This window comes from Oryctolagus cuniculus, chromosome 12 (genome assembly GCF_051225735.1).
Source record: "Oryctolagus cuniculus isolate XC-2025 breed Fujian yellow rabbit chromosome 12, ASM5122573v1, whole genome shotgun sequence".
Taxonomy (NCBI): domain Eukaryota; kingdom Metazoa; phylum Chordata; class Mammalia; order Lagomorpha; family Leporidae; genus Oryctolagus; species Oryctolagus cuniculus.
Window position 1 is genome coordinate 21,715,540 of NC_142878.1, and position 18,954 is coordinate 21,734,493.

At 56.9% G+C, this 18,954-nt stretch overlaps 1 protein-coding gene across 3 annotated transcripts in view; it reads right to left on the reverse strand.

Moving 5' to 3' along the window:
- Nucleotides 1–2,132: 2,132 nt before the first annotated feature.
- SAMD4A (sterile alpha motif domain containing 4A) overlaps nucleotides 2,133–18,954 on the reverse strand; it is a 226,632-nt gene continuing 209,810 nt past the window's right edge. For all 3 annotated transcript variants that reach the window (XM_051822872.3, XM_008269681.5, XM_089309690.1), the window contains 3 exons: nucleotides 17,304–17,430; nucleotides 10,143–10,226; nucleotides 2,133–5,927 (listed from right to left, as the gene is read on the reverse strand). In XM_051822872.3, the coding sequence (XP_051678832.1) occupies nucleotides 5,899–5,927; nucleotides 10,143–10,226; nucleotides 17,304–17,430 (240 nt within the window). In that variant the 3' untranslated portion in view covers nucleotides 2,133–5,898. The remainder of the gene's footprint in view (nucleotides 5,928–10,142; nucleotides 10,227–17,303; nucleotides 17,431–18,954) is intronic.

Below are 18,954 nucleotides of genomic sequence, written 5' to 3' on the forward strand. Positions count from 1 at the left end.
CTCTCCCTTTACGGCACCCGTCATCCCGAGACACAGCTCATTTGGGTTTTAGGAATTCTGCTTTCTGAGAAATGGCATCTCATGTCTCCGCAGATGGTGCAGTTCTTTGTGTCACCATGGACCAATGTGGACTGTGCTTCTCCGGAGTAGCTGAGCGTAGCGAGAAGGAAAATATATGTGTGTTGACTTGAAAGGCAGAGAGAGGGAGGATGAGAGAGAGAGACTTCCATCCACTGGATCACTCCCCAGCCAGGGCTGGGCCAGGCTAAAGCAAGGAGCCAGGAACTCCATCAATTCAGGTCTCCCAAGTGAGGAGCAGGGACACAAGCACTTAGGCAGACACCTGCTGGTCCCAGGTGCATTAGCAGGAAGCTGGCTCAGAAGGCAGGTGGCCAGGACTCACACCAGGGACTCTGATATGGGATGTGGGATCCCAAGCATAATCCGCAGGGCCACAATGCCACCCCCGCTGCGAGCTCATTGTCACACAGCTGTGGTCATCTTAGAGGACTCTCAGGTTGCTAAGTTATGGTAGTGATAACCCTCTGTACCTTATATATTTTATTTTATTTTCACTGTTTTGGATTAGAGGTTTAATTACATAAACTTTGACCGAAAAACAAACAGGCCAAAAAGCAAAACAAAAACCATTCAAGGCTCAGATAGGTTAAGTAACTTGTCTATGACCACACAGCCAGAAAATGCTGGAGTCAGAATTCAAATCCAAATCGCTCTCTCCAACCTTATGCTTAACTGACACGATGTTTATATGAATGTATGTATTGTACTGGAATCAGAGTTGTTAAGATGAGAGTCAAGCTCCAAGCTTTCAGGAGGCTGCTGTCTATTTTTCTGCTGTGATTAAAGGCCAGGAGGGTGGAGAGAAAGCAATGAAGCAGTCTGCAGGTTGCGATTTATTTAGCAACTGCAATGGCTCCAATGCCATTGCCACGTTTATTGGATATTCTGGGCACAAAGCAAACTGCATACGTTTCCACACCCCTCTTCCCACCATTTTGTTCAAAAAGCAGCTTGTAGTTGATTTTTAAAATATTTGGGGGCCAGCACTGTGGTGCACGTGTTAAAGCCCCAGCTGCTCCACTTCTGATCCAGCTCCCTGCTAATGTGCTTGGGAAAGCAGCAGAGGACGGCCCAAGTCCTTGGGCCCTGCCACCCATGTGGAAGACCCAGAAAATGCTCCTGGTTCCAAATTGGCTCAGCTCTGGCCATTAAGACCATTTGGGAGAGGAAGACCTCTCTCTCTCTGAGTCTACCTCTCTCTGTAACTATCTTTCAAATAAATAATCTTAAAAAATAAATTGAAAGGAAGTGATGGGGGTAGGAAGAGAAGGAGATCTTCCATCTGTTGGTTCACTCCCAGGCTGAAGCCAGGAGCCTGGAGCTCCATCTGGGTCTCCCACATGGGTGCAGGGGCCCAAGGCCTTGGACCATCTCTGCCTTTCCAGGAGCATTAGCAGGGAGCTGGGTTGGAAGTGGAACGGCCAGGACAGGGAGTGGCACTCTGACACAGGTGCCGATATTGCAGGCGGGGGCTTTACCTGCCGTGTCACAGCACGGGAAGATGTGTGTTGTGTAGCAGGGCCAAGCGGAGAGACCTAGCAGGACTCTCTTGCTGCTGTTCCTCCCTTGCTAGCTGACTTCTTTTTTTTTTTTTTTTTTTTTTTTTTTTTTTTTTTTTTGACAGGCAGAGTGGACAGTGAGAGAGAGAGACAGAGAGAAAGGTCTTCCTTTGCCGCTGGTTCACCCTCCAATGGCCGCCGCTGCAGCCGGCGCACCGTGCTGATCCGATGGCAGGAGCCAGGAGCCAGGTGCTTTTCCTGGTCTCCCATGGGGTGCAGGGCCCAAGCACCTGGGCCATCCTCCACTGCACTCCCTGGCCATAGCAGAGAGCTGGCCTGGAAGAGGGGCAACCGGGACAGAATCCGGCGCCCTGACCGGGACTAGAACCCGGTGTGCCGGCGCCGCAAGGTGGAGGATTAGCCTATTGAGCCACGGCGCCGGCTCCTAGCTGACTTCTAAGACTCTGGTCTTAGTTTCTAATTGATCGTGTTCAGAAGGAAAAAAAAAAAAAAAAAAAAAAAAAAAACAAAACAAACCACCACACACACCAGTGTTACAAAACCTTGTATTAATCATTTCCCTTCACTTTCAGTATAACATTGATATGAAATATAGCCATGATTCTCTGTAGTTACATGGGAGGAAATGAGTAATAAATACATTGTAGCAAGTTTCAACCACAAGGGTGTTTCACTGGTAACAACATTTGAAAACTGTACACTTGCAAAGAACAGCGTCTTCACACATGAGTATATCTGTATATCAGTAAAGCTTTGACATGTAACAAACATGCTCTTTCCATATATGACAAATTTAAAAAATATGCATTGCTTGGCAACATGAACTAGGCAAAAATATTTCTTTGTTCACTAACTTTATACAGGAGAACAGGACAAAAGGCATGCATGTACAATACGGATGCCTGCACAGGGCATGCAACAAAAGGAAGCTTTGAAAAGGCAGCTTATACGGGGCATAAATACATGGGGGCTATATATTAATAAGGGAGGAAGTCTTCTGTTGGACATTATTAACATTCCCGTTTTTCTTCCTATTCCTCCCAGAGGAATACGCATTCACCTTTAAGTAAAGATAAAGGAATTACAAAAAGAAAACAAAAAACTTGCTTTGCAACATCTCTGATGACTGTTAAAAAAAAAATCAACATTAGTGTTATCACAGCTCCAATGTGCAGGTGATCCCTCCTGCAGGCTCTCCTGGCGAGGGGTGGTGTGGGTCAGGCTGACGGCCACCGCCACCTCTGGGGGTGGGGGCCAGGCTCTGGGGACTCCACGTTTCCAAACCTTGCACTGGTTGTGTAGCTACAAGGGGTGTGGGAGGACAGGTGACCCAGAGAGGGCTCCCATCCAGAGAAGGCAGCCCAAGACCCCTCAAAAGAAAACTTTGTTTCCCTCAGAGTCTTTCCAGGTGGATGGGAGTGGGGGCCCAGCTGTAGCTCCCATCCTGGGTACTCACCCATCCCCCGAAATTAAGAATATACAACACACGGAACTCGAGAGCTGGGTGCAAACAGCCGCGCTCAACTGGCGGGCCCGTGGGTGTCCAGGTTTTGCTTGCTGGCTCTCGCTGACAAAGTGAAACTCAAAAGCGTGTGGAAAAAAACTGTAGCAGCAGCAACGTTTGATGTCTTGTACACAGTTCGTGTGTTTCTAACCCTACTGTTACTGGTAAGAAACCACTAATGAATAGAAAGCACCAATAAAACCTCATACATGATACCCATCTCGCAGACGACCGCCGCCGCTGGGACAGCGCGGAGATGCCGAGGACGCACTGTTGAGATCGGGACGAGGGGCATGAAACACAGAGCGAAATAGATTTTAACTCTGAGATTTTGAAAGCATTGACTATGTACTTAATATAAAACAGTTGCATCTGAGGGTTAATGGATCAATACAAAAAAAGGCACTGCCGCTTTCTCGCCGAGTCTCTGACTTCACAGCCTGATGCATGCAACTGTTTGATTCTTTTATATATAAATAAAATTCTTTAGGATTTTAAGATTGAGCTGTATACCTGCAGTCAACACAGGACACACAGGAGGGTGGGGACAGGCTCCTGAAATTGATCAGAACACTCAATGTAAAAAAAGAAAAGGCTAATAGAGCAGAATGTGACTCAGTGGATAAATCTATACACAGTCAATGAAAAATAAGCTTTTCTGTTTTTAAAAAAAGAATCGTTATTAATAACAGGCTTTCTCATGGTTCCCAGCCATCGCAAGTTCATAAGGAACATCTCCAAAATAATCTCTCTGTTAATCAGACAGCCATTGTTTCTCGATGCAGTGAAGGAATAAATAGAAATCCCGATCTGCAGACTCCTGCAGGTCTCCCTGGAAGGACCCCGCTCCCGTGCTGCGTTCACGCTGTGTTCTTTGGAGTCTTTCGGCTGCTCACTTGCTTTCTCCTTTCCCCACGAGACCTGCGCTTCCGCTGTTTTTCCTCCTCTCCATCCGCTTTCTCAGCATCCCCAAACCACATCCTCACACCCTCTCATCTTACCTTGGGCCTTCGACACCACGCGCTCCCCTCGAGTCCGCGCTCGTGCGCGGCCAGCCCCCCGCATCCCCTCTGCAACACGCGCTGCGCTAACAAACGGGATGCGAAGGGTGCGTGTTAATAGCACTTGGTTAAAACAACTAAACAAGTTCTGCCTCTTTCTGCACGTGGGTTTGCGTCTTTAGAACTCGGTCATCCGAGGAGAGATCCGAATCTTTCTTTAAAATGCACTGCCTGAAACAGTGGGTTCCAGCCATTGCTGGCTCCCTGCAGGTGGCTGGGGCTCGGGCGCTCTCCTCTCCCCAGGATGGGCTGGGCGTCTGTTTTTCATCTTCCCAAAGAACGCTGCTGTGGGGTTTCATTAAGGCCTTCCTTCATCCGTTGTTTCTCAAGAGCCATCAGCCTTTAATCAACAGACCCTCCGCACGTCCCTGAGCTGGCCTCCGGTGCAGCAGCCCTGCCATCGTCTACGGGACCCGGCCTCCCGGTGCCAGCCCCAGGCCGCGGCTCCTTCTGATGTGATCACATTCCACGGCGCAGGCTGCCTTGCCCTTCAGAGAACTCTCCCTCCGTGGTACCATGGCTAGCGGATACCTCGCGGAGTCGCGTGCTTCTCGTGCTTCTCCCCTCCTCTGTGTGGACAGGTAAAGCAGCCAGCACCACAGCCCGTCTCTCACTTAGCCTGTGTAGATGGAACTGCTATTTCAACACGAATGCCCACCTGGGCTGCAGGCTCCCAACATCTCCGTCTCCATGCACCCTCTCCTCGCTCAGCGACCCGGGGGTGGGACCCAGCGCCACATTCAGGCTGCCACGAGCAGTCCCCCGTGAGGGTTTGGCCGTGGTACACCAGGAAAACCATCCGTGGAGGTCACACCCCACTGTGTTTGCAGAGCAGGGCTGGGGGTCGCAGGTGAGTATGCGTGTGGGGGTGCTGGGAGGGGAGAGGGGTCTCTGGTAAAGCAGCGAGTGTGGCCCAGAGACAGAGGCTGCCAGGTTGGTCGCTGGGAATCTCTGGGCGCCCGGGAGCTCCCCCTTGACTGGTCATAGGTGCCGGCAGCCTTGCGCCCTGCTCTTCTGGGCTGTGGCCTTGTCTTCCCATCTGCTCCTTCTGCCAAAGCATCTGCACCCATCTTCACAAGCAGCAGTCGCTGCTCTTACAGAGACAGAGGAGACACCAGCAGCGTCCCCCACAACAGACCCCTGCCCAAAGCCCTGGCAGGAAGAGGCACTCCACCAGACGTGGCGCACCCCGAAAGCTTGTCCTGGAAATGATGCTCAAGTCCAAGCTGGAGGGGCACCTTCCTTCCTGCTGCCCTGGCCACGGGCCAGCCTGGTGCAGCTCTGTTTCAGGCAGGGGCCTGGGGGACAGCCAGTCGGGGGAGCTACAAGGGGAGCTGCCATCTTGCAGTGGCCACTGGCACCCATGCCCCTGCCTGGGAGCCAGCCTTGGCAGCAGGCACCTGAGGGCTGTGGCACTACTGGTTCCATCCGGGAAGCCACCTGCGGTCCCTCCACCTCCCTCCCTGCCCCCATGTTTCCCTAGAGAACCCCCTCCCCGCGGCGCACAGCAAACCATCCCATGACACAAACAAATGACAAAGCAATCGACCCCAGGTCTATGGATATGTTTACAAGGATGACCTACGCTCTCACAAAATCAAAACGGGCGAGGGACCGGGGCGAAAAAGGCTGCGCAGCATCTGGGAGGACTCCGTGCAGCCCTGGAGATGGCTGACTCTGGGCCCGCAGCAGTCGGGGTCACGGCCAGCGCGGTCACTCTCATCTTCGGCTTCTAGATTGTGGAAGTCCGGTCGACCCCGTCTGTGAAAGAAAGCAGCACACGGTGGGCACAGGTGAACAGTACGGTGCCATCCCTGGCACCGATGCCACGCCGGTTGGGCTTCCTGGTGTCTGATGACAGATAAGGGCTTCATTCATTCATTCATTCGTTCGTGCATGCATTCCCATACTGACCCACTGAACCTCTGGGGTCAGTGCCTTTTTTTTTTTTTTTTTTTTTGCCAGGAGCCATGTTGAGCTTTGGGCTGAGTTATGATGAAAAGCTGGAGTCCTTGGGAGGATCCAGGTCTGGCAGGATGCGGACATGCAGCAGGCATGCTACGGGGAGAGCTGTCATAAAGCAGTAGCTACCAGACAGCAGGAGCAAGAGGGAGACTTTTTTTTTTTTTTTAAAGGTTTACTTTATTTGAAAGGCAGAGTTAGGGACAGACAGAAAATGAGAGTTGTCTTCTACCTGCTGGTTCACTCCCTAAATAGCCACAAAGGCTGGGGCTGGGCCAGGCTGAAGCCAGGAGCCTGGGATTCTATTTGGGTCTCCCATGCCAAGCCTGCCTGCCATCTTCTCCCCACAGGGGGCTCCGTGGGCGGGGGACCAGGGCCACCAGAAGCAAGCAGGAGCCCAAGCACTTGAGCCACTTTCCACTGTCTTCCCAGGTGTATTGGCAGGGAACTGGATCAGAAGTGGAGCAGCAGGGACTCGAACTGGTGTCCCTAAGGGATGCCGGTGTCATAGGCGGCGGCTTAACCTGATGCGTCACAGTGGCGGCTCTGGGGGAAATGTTTAAGTTGGTCTCGGAAGTCAAGGGCAACTTCATAGAGACACAAAATGACTTTTGCAGGCGGCAAGAGAGTGTTCTGAGTAAGCAGGGAGAGGAGGAGGGGGAGGGGGGCGTGGAGGGCACATGGCACGTGCACAGGGCAGTGCCCGCACGCGAGGGTGTCTGTGGGGACCTTCTGTGTGTGTGTGGGGGTGCTTGCACAGCTCCCTCCCTTGTCTGCAGAAGCGTGATGCCCATTCTTGCTGATCCTCCCCGCCCCCCCGGCCACTCATGACTGCCAGGCCTTCACGGCCGTCCAGGCAGGGAGCCGGAGACACAGCCTCAACGAGCCCCACCATGAGGTGCCTTTTCACTGAAGTCCAGCCTCGTTACATTCTCCAAGGGGGGCGGTGGCCCTTGGGCAAGTGACCACCCAAAGCCCAGACTCTGCCTTGACACGTGCAGGCTGCGCACTGCACAACTCCAGGGGGAGCCATTCCTGTGCAGCCTTCGTGGTTATTACGGTCAGCACAGCGGCCACGAGGGAGAGCCTTCCCCTAATTTGTACCAAACCTGGGAACTGGCTCAGGGTGGGGCTGGTAAACCCCCAGAAAGTGGGGAGTGGCGGTGGGGAGGAATGGCCAGGCGATCATCCCTGCTGTGAACCCTGAGCTGCTGGCCCTGTTGGGAGGGGCTCGCTTCTGGTGGCCCCCGTCCCCCACCCGTGGAGCCCCCTGTAGGGAGAAGATGGCATGCAGGCTTGGTGTGGCCTCTTCCAACACCCGGGGGCCACTCTGCAGGCGCAGGCCCAACTGAGCTTGACAGAAGCCCCCAAGGGAGGCCCCCAGAGCAAGGTGGCAGAGATGACCTACCCCTGGGCCCCTGGGACAGAAAGGGAGGGAGACGGTGGGCGAGACCTGGGCGGGGACGTATCCTGCTCCGGTCCTGAGTTGCACGCAGAGGCACCTCTTGGACTCCACTTCCCTCGCCTGTGGGGAGACCCTTCCTGCCGGGGAACCGCTTGGTGCGCGGGCATGCTGGCCTGGCTCCCCCATTCTGTGCTAAGCAAACTGCTTCCCCAGCGGTGGGTGGGGGGGTGGGGAGGAGAGAAGACTGAGAAAAAACAGAGCAGTGAACAGCCTGCAGAGACGAACAGGATGGAAAGGGGAGCAGCGAGAGGCTGGTGCAGAGGTTTTCCGCACAAACAGACGGGCTGGCTGCAGTGGTGAAGCCTTGCCCAGGAAAGCCTCCCTTTAGTCAAGGGCATTTGGCGTGCTGGGCGAGTGGCGGTACTTGGTGGTGTGATGAGAGCTGGACGATGCTGGCCATCCGAGGTGGATCAGGCCTTGGGGGTGGGTGGGTGGGGGCTCAGCCTCCCTCCCTGGAGGCAGTGGAAGGGCGTCATATCCCCACTGCCCGGTATGCCGGGTCGGAGGTCCTGGGATGTCACAGCACCCCTGGGGTGCCTCCTACTGCCATCAGGCACTGGGGCCAGGGACACTTGTGCCGCCTGCAGTGGGCTGGGCTTGCCTGACAACCCGGGGACCGGCAGGCCTTCCCTCCCCGTGTGTCGGGGCTGTGGCAGGTGCCAGGCCTGGGGGCTCCCTCACTAGCTGCTGCCCATATTCTGGCCTCGTGCAGGCCCTCGTTATTTTTTTTTTTTTAAAGATTTATTTCTTTGAAAGGCAGAGTGACAGATGGAGAGGGAGACAGCTTTCATCCACTGGTTTGCTCGACAGAAGCTTGTAATGGACAGGGCTGAAAGCCAGGATCCACCCTGGGCTCCCACGTGTCTGCACCATCTGCTGCTGCCTTCCTGGGTGCTTCAGCAGGGAGCCGGATTGCAAGCTGAGCAGCCAGCACTTGTGTTGGCACTCAGATGTGGGATTTCGGTGTTGTAAGCAGAGGCTGAACCTGCTGGGCCATGCCCCCCACCCCCTGGCCCTGTTACTCCTTGAAATACACGTAGATCTGAAATGTCACCCCCTTTAGGAATATAAGTTCAGTGGCTTTTAGTATACCATTTGTACAACTTGTGCCACTAATTCTAGAACATTCTCACCATCCCCAAAAGAGACGTGCTTGCCAGCTGTCACTTGCGACTCCCACCTTGCTCCAGCCCCTGACAACCACCAAGGTGCCTTTTGGCCCTAGCGATGAGCCTACTGTGGACACTGCACACGAGTGGCACCATGTGCCGTATGGCCTTCTGTGTCTGGCTTGGTGTCTTCAGGGTAACACTCAGGTCCCTCCATCCTAGAGCACGTGCCGGGATGTGCTTCCTGTTTAGGGCTAGGTGCTGATGCCCTGTGCGGCCAGACCACGTGGCATAGTGCCGCATTCGTCTTCCTCAGTCTCCCAAGGTAGAGACAGGGAGCTGGTGCACCTGCTGCCAGAGGTGCCAGGGGTGCCCCAGCAATGCTGCAAAGCTAGGAACTGAACGGCCAAGGAAGAGAGCAGTGGTTTGCAAATGGGGGTTCCCTGGAACCCTGGGGGGGCAGGACTGTGCCTTCCCATTGTCTTGTCTGAAGCCCTGTGATGTCGCAGCAGCCCTGGGTGTGTGTGTGTGGGGGGGCTTCTGCTCCCTTCTGGTGCTGAGGTCGGGCGGCCTCCGGCCTGGCCCTCCACTCTGCTCTATGCAGGACATCGGCTGTTTCACTGTTTGGTTTTGGGCTGAGACTATGTTTGCAGAGATCCAAAGCCTGAACCCACCAGTCTGGAGGACAGCACCCTGTGGAGCAATGGCGGACGGCAGCCCTTGCCCCCTGGCCTCCTTTGGGGAGGGCCAGACTGGATCCTGGCACGCTGCTTGGGGCCTCTGTGACTCCGCCGCTAGCACGCTGGCAGGCAGAGGACAGGAGCCATCCACAGGGATCCAGGCCTGTTGGGTCCCCGGGGGAGCAGGCACAGGGCAGGACTTCAGACCCAACAGAGGGAGGAAGCAGTTGTGTCTGTGAGGCCCCACAGGGCTGCAGCCCACACCCCTCACTCGACTCGTCCCTGCCCTACGGTGAAAGACACCTCCGACTGGGGCTCCGGGCATCAGGGAAGCCGTGTGCAACAGGGACACAGAAAAACAAGCAGGGATTTTTGTTTCTAAAATTCTATCTTTAGAACATGTTGGGCTATGCTTGGCCTGCACCAGGGGACCAGTGCCGAGCAGGAAAGCAGCCAGGGCCGGGGCAGACGCTCGTGCTGGAAGCCGCGTCTGTGTCCCTGACTCCTCCGGCTCCTGGCCTGGGACAGATGTGGTGGGGCCGAGCTTTGGGCGAGAGACGGGGCTGGCATCGGTCTCCAGGCCCCTGACTCACCTCCCGGAAACTGGGAGGGGCAGCAGGTCTCAGTGGCTGCTGGGTGGGGTGAGGGCCTGACGGTGCCCCTAGGCCACACTCTGCCCGTGTCCCTCCCTGGACCGCAGGTGGCCAGCCCCCTCCCCGACGTGCGTGGTCACAAGGGCATGCAGGAAGCACACACTCACCTCCCAGGGCGTGCTCGGTCATACTGAGGCACAAGGACTCCAGCCTGTTGTTGATGTCAGGTTCAGTCACGGGAAGCTGGAATTCTGCAGGGGACAAAGAGGGTCGTTGGTGGCAGACTCTAAGGACGACAGGACGGGGCACAGAGTGCCCCCTGACCCCACCTCTCAGGGGATTGCCAGGGCCCGCGTGGAGTGTGTTGTACTCAGGTTCAGCCAGCTTCCAAGCTCTCTTAGACACAGGAGCCCAGTGCGACCCCGGGTGGCTGGAACAAAACCGGTGATTAAAAATAGCCTGTTGCACTCATAGTCTGTGGCTCCTGCTCACAGAGCCGTCCAGCGGCCTCCCATCAGAGCAAAGGCCAACCTCTGGCTGCACCCTGCAAGGTGCCACATGACCTGGCCCTGCTTCCTCCCTGTCCTGTATAGCTGCTCTTGTCTTTCCCTCCACCGCAGCCCTCTTCTGCCCCAGGGCCTTTGCACTGCTAGTCCCTCTGCCCAGAATGCCATCCCCATGCTGGCGTCGGGGCTCTCTTTCTCCCGGCTTTCACGTTTCTGACTCTGCAGTCTCCCCAGAAAGGACTTCTCGGGAGATGGTGAACATTGCCTCACCCCAACCCCCTTCCCTTGCTTTGTCCTCATAGTCGTCACCAGCCTCCGCGTGCCATATTTTAATTTTCTGTTGCCCTAGAGTTGAGGTGTCATTGGAGCAGGACTTAGCACTGCTCCCTGTGCCTAGAGCCAGGTCTGGGACGTTTCTGTTTCATTGGGAGGAGGGGGCAGGCAGGGAGAGCCACAGCACGGGTCAGACCGCTTCTGAGCTCAAGGCTGCGCCGTGTGCTCCAACTCTGCCTGCGCCTGCCTCCCATGTGGGCTGCAGAGAGGCTGAGCCGCTCCATAAAGGTGGCCAGCACCCACAGAGCTGGGCCGGGCTGCGTGTCCGCCTCCAGGGCCGGGGCTCTCCACACCGTGGGTGGCTTCAGAAGGAAGGGCCTGGTGCCTCCTCCATGGGCAGCAGGGGTCAGCCACCGCCCCTCCAGCATCCGGCCCCTTGCCAGGGCCCCTGGTGGGTGGCAGGCGGCCCCGAGTGCTCACGTCTTTGAGTCTTGTGTTTAGAGTGGAGAAAGAGCAGGCAGGAACGGACAGCTACAAACTGTGTGAGCCCACGGAGGTGGGCAGCAAAATGTCCTGGAGTGGGCGTTGGCTGTGGGGCGGGCGCCAGGCACCCGGGGAGCCTCTCCCTCGCCATGACCTTCCTCGGTGAGCCCTGAAAGCAGTGCCTTCCTGTGGGCCTTCGCTCTTCTCCCTGCCAGGTGGGGGCCCAGAGTCAGGCTGCTTCCCTGCTCCTTAGGCCTTTCCGAGGGTGCACGGGGCCGAGCGAGGTGAGGCTGGTGGTGTGTGTGCACGCATGCCTGGTCCTCCACGAGCCGTTGGCTGAGTGCTTCCCAGCGATGGCCAGTGCACGGCGGGATGTATGGTGTCACTTAAAATCCTCCAAGACAAAGCTGGTGAGCTGGATGGGTGTGGGAAAGCAGTGGGGTTCTTTGACACAGTTCTGGCAGTGGGTGGGGGGGTTTGGCAGACACCTGCGCTGACTCCCCGGTGGATGGAGGCCCAGCATGGGGGTCCAGGGAGTTGGGAGTTGGACCCCGCAAGAAAGGCAGGGCGGCTCCTGGCCCCTCTCCCCACAACCAGTTGCTTTTAGAGTAGGGTCAGGACAACTAGCCGATCCCGGAGGGAAGACTTTTAGCATTTTCATCCATTCATGTGAAAGTCATATGCGTGCAAAAATTAGCAGTCTTTGGGGTGTAAAATCTATGACATAGAAACACCGTTTTATATATAGCTAGTTAGCAAATACGGGCAAAGAACCCTCCGCAATTATAGCCCTCCATATGCTCATTGTAAGATTTCGTTTACTCTCCAGCCCTCCCCTTTAAACAAACACTGTGGAGAGATTTGGATAAATAAAGATGCTCGGCATTTGGAGAGACGCTTTTCAGCTGCAGGATTCCTTGCCAACACGTGGCAAAATGCCGTCTTCCAAGCGTGGGACCGCGTGCTCCAGGAGCAGGGCTGAGCCGTGCAGGGCTCCTGGCTCCCGAGTCTCCAACGCTTCATGGCTGCTCTTTTAGGTGCCGTGTGGGTGTGCCGGTGTCTCCTCGCCCGGCTCCACGTTCTGATCGCTGGGGAGCCGTGACCCGCACCGCCCTCGGAGCGGCTCCGAGAAATTCTCAGCCTTGGGAGAAGCCCATATGTTCACACTGCAGAGTTTCCTAATAGTGTGCCTTTTTAATTGTGTATTTGATAAAAACAGATCTGTGGCATCAGATAAGACGGAGGGAGACAGTGGCTTCCATCCCAGGCAAGAAACCCTCAGCCGTGCAGAGTGGTGGGCAGCGTGCTTGCAGAAGCCCGGTAGGGAGGCGTCGGGGTGGCCCCTGCCCCACGACTGGCTCCTGCTGGACCCAAGGCTGCTGCCACAGGCAGGCAGAGTTGCCAGTCCTCAGAAGGGGAGAGCAGAGATCTTCCCCCCACCCCCTCACCATGGGCCCATGGCCTCAGCTCTGTGGTTTGTCTGGGTGCCAGGAAAACTCTTCCTCATCCTCAGGCCAGCCTGGTTCTAGGATCTTGGTTCTAAGATCATCAGGGTCTAGATTCGCTTGGGACTTTTGTACCCTCTGTGTAGAGTAGTCGCATGCTCAGGCCCACAGTGGAGAAGGTTCTAGAAGGAAGCAGCTACCCATCTCTGAGAAGTGCTGCCGCAGGGCCCTTCTGGGAGCCTGCGTGGCTTGTCCTTGGCAGACTGGATGTCACGCCCATGGCACTGCAGGTGTGGATCTGCAGTGCGTTCTCTCCGAGGCCGCTGGGGCTGAGAGGCCAACCTCAGAAGAAGAAACAGGCGGGGGCATTCCAGGGAAGCCCTCAGCATCTCACTCTGCAAATGGCCCCTCGGCTGAAGAGCTGGCAGGGCCCTGGGCCGTTGCTGGAAGGAGAGGGGCTGACCAGGAAGGGGACAGAGGACAGAGGAGGGAGCTGGGCTTCTGTGAGGAAAAGGGGGAGCGGGGAAGGTGGAGACAAGCAGGAAAAGCAGCCGAGGGCAGAGTGGCAGGCGGGCTGATGGCCACAGCCATGGTCAAGGTGGGAGGCAGGAAGATGCGCCCAACCAACGGCTCCCCTGATCAGCGGCGGGGAACACGACATCTCTCTGATGGCATCCTCAGAGTTCTTCACCTGCAGAGGGAAGCCCTGTGGAAGCCTGCGGGGACCCAAACTCACATGCAAAGTGGCGGGAGGACATGGACTAAGCGGATGGGGCACCATTCTGCCCCAAGTTCACGCTCAGAGGCACGGGGGCGCTAGCCCTGCTGGCTTCTTGGCTGTGACAGCACTGAGTTCCCAACCTCTCTGCCTACTGTCAGCCAGTTCTTGGCCCATCAAAGGGCAGGCAGCACGTGTTTAGTAGGCATGGCCGTGCACAGCTTCGTGACGGCAGAGTTCTGAGAAGCGTTGTCTTCAGGGGATTCTGTCACGATGTGAACACCAGAGGGCGGGCGCACTCACGCAAGTAAGGTGCTATGTTGTCAGCAGGCACTGGGGTCCACAGGAGACTGTCGCTGACCCAAATGCTGCTCTGTGGGGCTTGACTGAGTGAGTTCCTCTTCAGGTCTCTGTCTCTCCTTGACACTGCATATATTTATTTACAAGATTTATTTACTTGAAAGTCAAGAGAGAGCAAGATACCTTCCATCCATTGGTTCACTCCCCAAATGGCTGCAAGGGCCAGGGTTGGAGCTTCATCTCTCCCGCGTGGGTGCAGGGGCCCAAGGACTTGGGCCATCGGCTGGTGCTTTCTCAGGCGCAGTAGCAGGGAACTGGATTGGAAGTAGAGCATCTGGGACTCGAACTGGTGTTGATATGAGATGCCAGGGTTACAGGCGGCGGCTTTACCTGCTGTGCCACAGTGTCACCCTCATGCCTCACTCTCGGTAAAGACAGTTCCCCCAAGGAATCAGACTTTTTCCACAAAGGAGGGAAGGCATGGCAGCGGCCTGAGCCCTACAGCCCTTGACGGCAGGAGCGCTCCCATCAGGCTCTGGCGTGAGGGCAGCTGCGCTGTGCTGACCCACGAAATGCTGCCACGGGGGTGCCCCCTCCCCCACCTGGCATCTCGGTGGGTTTGCGTGTGGCTTTGCGCACGAGGAGGAGGCGATTCCTGGAAGGCAGTGTGGTGGGTGCCCAGCCTGCCCTTCTAGTAGCTTTTTTTCGAAGTCTGTTCTGCACCTCTCGGCCCTTTCCCGCCAGGTGGTGAGCAGCCCCTGTGGCCTCCCAGCGTTGGATGAGAGCCACAGCAAGATCCTCGCTGACCGGTGCCCCAGGGCGACTGAGCCTGGCTGGGTCAGCAGGAACGGAGCTGCTTCCCAATGAAGGCTCGCGTTCCCCGAGCAGTTTTCCGGGCGGGTTTTCCACCAGGACAGGAGCTGCCCTGGTGAGGGACGTGAGCATTCTCATAGGTGCCATACGTGCTTGGGCTCACTTCCCTTCTTGTCCCTCATGCTCTGGGAGGACCAGATGAGTGATTCTTCGTCATCCAGAGGCCACCCAGCGCTCCCCGGAGACATCCAAAGCCTGTCTGTGTGAGAAGGAAGCGACCCCTCCACCCCCCGGGGAGAGCCTCAGATGGGGAGTGGATGACTCGGATCCAGGAGAGGGGAGCATCTTGCAGACTCGAACACTGGACAGCTGGCTCTACTCCCCGATCTCTGGGTGCTTCGCAGACAAATGAAGGCTTCCGTTGTCTTGAGCGAATTACTTTTATGCGTATGGACCCAACTTCCGTAGAACGCATGGTCTTCTGGGTTTGCCCCTGTGTTTGCACATGGCTGCTATGAAGACCTGTGACAGCCAGGAGCACGAGGCATCGTGTTGCACGTGGGTTCTCCGAGTATCTAACGCTGCAGAGGGCACGCATCGCCATCGTCACTGCTGTTTGTGTCAATCTGACGGCTGCTTCTGGCTTTTCTGACTTCTGCCCTCCCGATCTGCTACTTGGTGTCCAGTGCCCCCAGCAGTCTCCACGGCTGGCCAGGCGGGGCAGCTGTGTGTGCAAGGGCCTGTCTGTGAGACCCTCGTCTCTGGTGGACCAGCCTTGTCTGGGCCGGGCCAGCGGCTCAGAGGTGCTGTCCCTGTGAAGGGGGAAAAGTCCCCCCGTGACCCCTCATCTGGCCAGCTGGCCTCTGACTGGCAGGGGATGCGCTTGGGGCCAACCCTTTCTGCAGCCCCCCTTTGCCTTCAGTGAGGGCTCCTGGGGCCCAGCACTGCCCAGGAGGAGCCTTCAGCCTGGCAGTGGACACGACGGGCAGGCCCTGGGCCACTCCTGCCACCTGCTCATGGAGTAGCCTCGTTCCCAAGCACTGGCCGCTATTAGAAACATCATCCGGGAAGTCTTCCTGGAGGTGGGCCTGCGAGGCTTGGGCGAGCGACACGGTACTCAGTTCGTGATTTTAGACGCTCTAGGGGACTCCTTTGTGAGAAAACCCAAACCTGTTCTAAGCAGAAAGGGACGGGGAGGGACGGTCACTCGGGCTCACAAGCCCCTCTCCATCATTTGATTCTCTAACCCTGGGAAGCAGAAGATTCCTATGAAGTGAGAGAGAAGCCTGTTAGGCTCACAGATGTCCTGAGCACGCGCCAGCCAGTGCGGAGGGCAACAGGCGTGGGCCGAGGACCCGCGTCGTCACCAGAGCCTTGGAGAGTGGCCTGGCTGGCTGCTCCTCCCACCACGGCCGGGGACGACGTGATCACCAACGGGGAGGACGAGGACCTGGGGAAAGGGCCACACGTGTGTGAGGACGAAGGGGAGGGGGGCCAGCGGCGCTAGGGCTCCTGGGAGGGTGCGAGGTGGCTCGGTGGCAGTGCGGGGACTGGGGTCAGGGTGAAATCGTCACTCAGAGTGCAGGATCTCCTCATGCCCACGGCGTCTCCACATCTTGTCCAGGTGCCCTGCTGCTGGGAATGGTCCACCCGTGACTCCGCACGGCGACAGGGTGGGACTGTGTGACCCGGGGCGAAGCCCTTAGCAACCTCTACGTTTTACGGCATTTGTTCCCAGGAAGAAGAAGAGCTGCCCAGTGTCGCCACAGAGAAAAGGAATTTTACAACCGGAGCGAGCAGGTGCGGGTTTTAGACGTCAAGCAGCGATCCCCATGCGATCCCCACGCGATCTCCACGCGGCACCTGCCCTGGCCTCACCACCGCCCCCCACTCCTGCTTGCCTCCCACCTCAGGGTCTCCCACAGATCCCAAGGGGCCAGGGTGGAGCTCCTTGGCTTTGGATCAAAGTGCCCCACCCTGGGTCCACTCTCCCCTACACTGGAGGGATCTGTCAGCCCAGCCATGGCCTCCAGGAGGCGCCATGACACGGCACCTGCGTGGGCGGCTGCCTGGGGCTCTGCTCCCTCCTTCCACCTCCGCACCCTCGACCCTGCCACTGGGCTCCAACCCTGTCGCTGTCCTGAACTCCAGGGCACTTGGCCGACGGCCTTCCTACCGCCTAGGGTGGCTGTTTTCCTGCAGGCAATCACACGCCTCTGGTTTGCCTGTCTGCAGGGTGGGAGGGGCATTCAGATAGATCAGTGTAGCGACTGATTGCGGAGCTTAGTAGGAGGGCAACCCCAACAGCTGATGGCAATTGGAATTTGATAGTTTCTAGGTGCACAAAAATTGAAACCCATGCGTCATTTTTTGATATTACGCATTTTCCATAGTTTTTGAAGACCATCCGTATGCAGGGGTCTGAACATTTTCACGTCGCCAAATACACTTTAAATTCCCTTTGCTACTAACTTCCTGAAGTATCCTGGCATTGCTCATGGCGTCGGAGTGTAATTCCCAGTACTGCCTCTTGGGAGGCGTGGCGAAGCACCAAATGGACCTGAAGCATGGTGGGCTCCTCTGTAACCAAGTGCAGCGAGGATGGCTGCGCCACGCCCGGCACTTTGCCAGGCAAGCCCACACCAGGGACATCTCCGGCTAAGTCAATCTAGAAAGATGGCCGCCATCGAAAACACCGCTCCAGGTGCCGGCTCCCAGGAAGGCCGGGGGAGGGCGAAGGCTGAGGGCTTCCTGGGGGGGGTGGGGCCCCCGTGTGCCGGAGGGGCCTACCTGGTGGCTGGAACATGAGCAGATTCTGCGGGGAGGTGTGCACGGGCAGCGAGCGGGTCCTCTGCACGGAGCTGTGGGTGCGGCTGGGCATGCTGTTGCTGCCCCCCGGGTTGGCGAACCACAGGTTCTGGTGAGAAGCACAGAAGGGGGACCCCGTGAGTGCAGACGCCCTGTGGCGGGGGAGCAGAGCCGCCAGCCAGGATTCGGGAGGCAAGGTTCCCGGGAGAACGCCCTTCTGTAGTGCACTGTGGGTGCAGGCCAGCGCCACCAGCCGGGGTGCTGAGAGGGGGGGTTTCCATCCCAGCCTCCTCAGCCCTACGCGATGCCTCAGCTTGATGTAGACTCCTCTCTCTCTCTCTCTCTCGCCGGCCCCCACTCTCTTCAGGAAATGGAGGAGGTTTTAGAAATGTTTGCAGCAAAGGGCACGCAAGAGTACTCAGTTTCTTTCTGAGGTTCTTAAAATTTACTCCAGGGGCCAGCGCTGTGGCAGAGGTTAATCCTGCACCGGAAGCGCTGGCATCCCATAGGGGCACCGGTTCGAGTCCCGGCTGCTCCACTTCCGATCCAGCTCTCTGTTACAGCCTAGGAAAGCAGTAGATATGGCCCAAGTCCTTGGGCCCCTGCACCTGTGTGGGAGACCCAGAAGAAGCTCCTGGCTTCAGACTGGTGCAGCTACAGCTGTTGTGGCCATCTGGGGAGTGAACCAGTGGATGGAAGACCTTTCTGTCTCCCTCTCACTGTCTGTAACTCTACCACTCAAATAAATAAATCTTTTTTTTTTTTTGAAAAAAGTTTACTCCAAAGCCAGAGAGAAAAAGAACTGGTGGTTCGAGTCGGCTCGTGTGTCCCAACAGTGACTGTCTCAAGTCGATCTGGGGGCTGGGGACCATGGGCAGAAAGTCTGGGGCATGAATCCTGCCTCCCTCTCCTGTAGCAATTTTCTTTCTTTCTATTTTTGACAGGCAGAGTGGACAGTGAGAGAGAGAGAGAGAAAGGTCTTCCTTTTGCCGTTGGTTCACCCTCCAATGGCCGCTGCGGCCAGCGCACTGCGCTGATCCAATGGCAGGAGCCAGGTGCTTCTCCTGGTCTCCCATGGGGTGCAGGGCCCAAGTACTCGGGCCATCCTCCACTGCACTCCCTGGCCACAGCAGAGAGCTGGTCTGGAAGAGGGGCAACCGGGACAGAATCCGGCACCCCGACTGGGAGTAGAACCTGGTGTGCCAGCGCCACAAGGCGGAGGATTAGCCTAGTGAGCCGCGGCGCTGGCCCGCGATTTTCTTTTTTAATTAAAATTTTTATTTGAAAGGCAGAGAGATGGATCTTCCACCCACGGTTCACTCCTCAAATGCCTGTGGCAACCAGAACTGGGCCAAGGCCATTGCCAGCAGATCCATCTGGGTCTCCCATGTGGGTGGCAGCAACCCAAGGGCTCAGCCATCACCTGCCGCCTTCCCAGGGTGCATATCAGCAGGACGCTGGATCAGGAGCGGAGCTAAGATTTCCTCGGATGCAGAGTGCAGGGGTCTCACACAGCCACGGGCGCCCCTGCATTTCCGGTTTTTAAGGCCCTCTGTCACCGAATCTCAAACCCACTTGGAGCCCAGCCTGCAGAGCAGGTGGAGAGGCAGGGACAGGTCATACAGCCGGGACC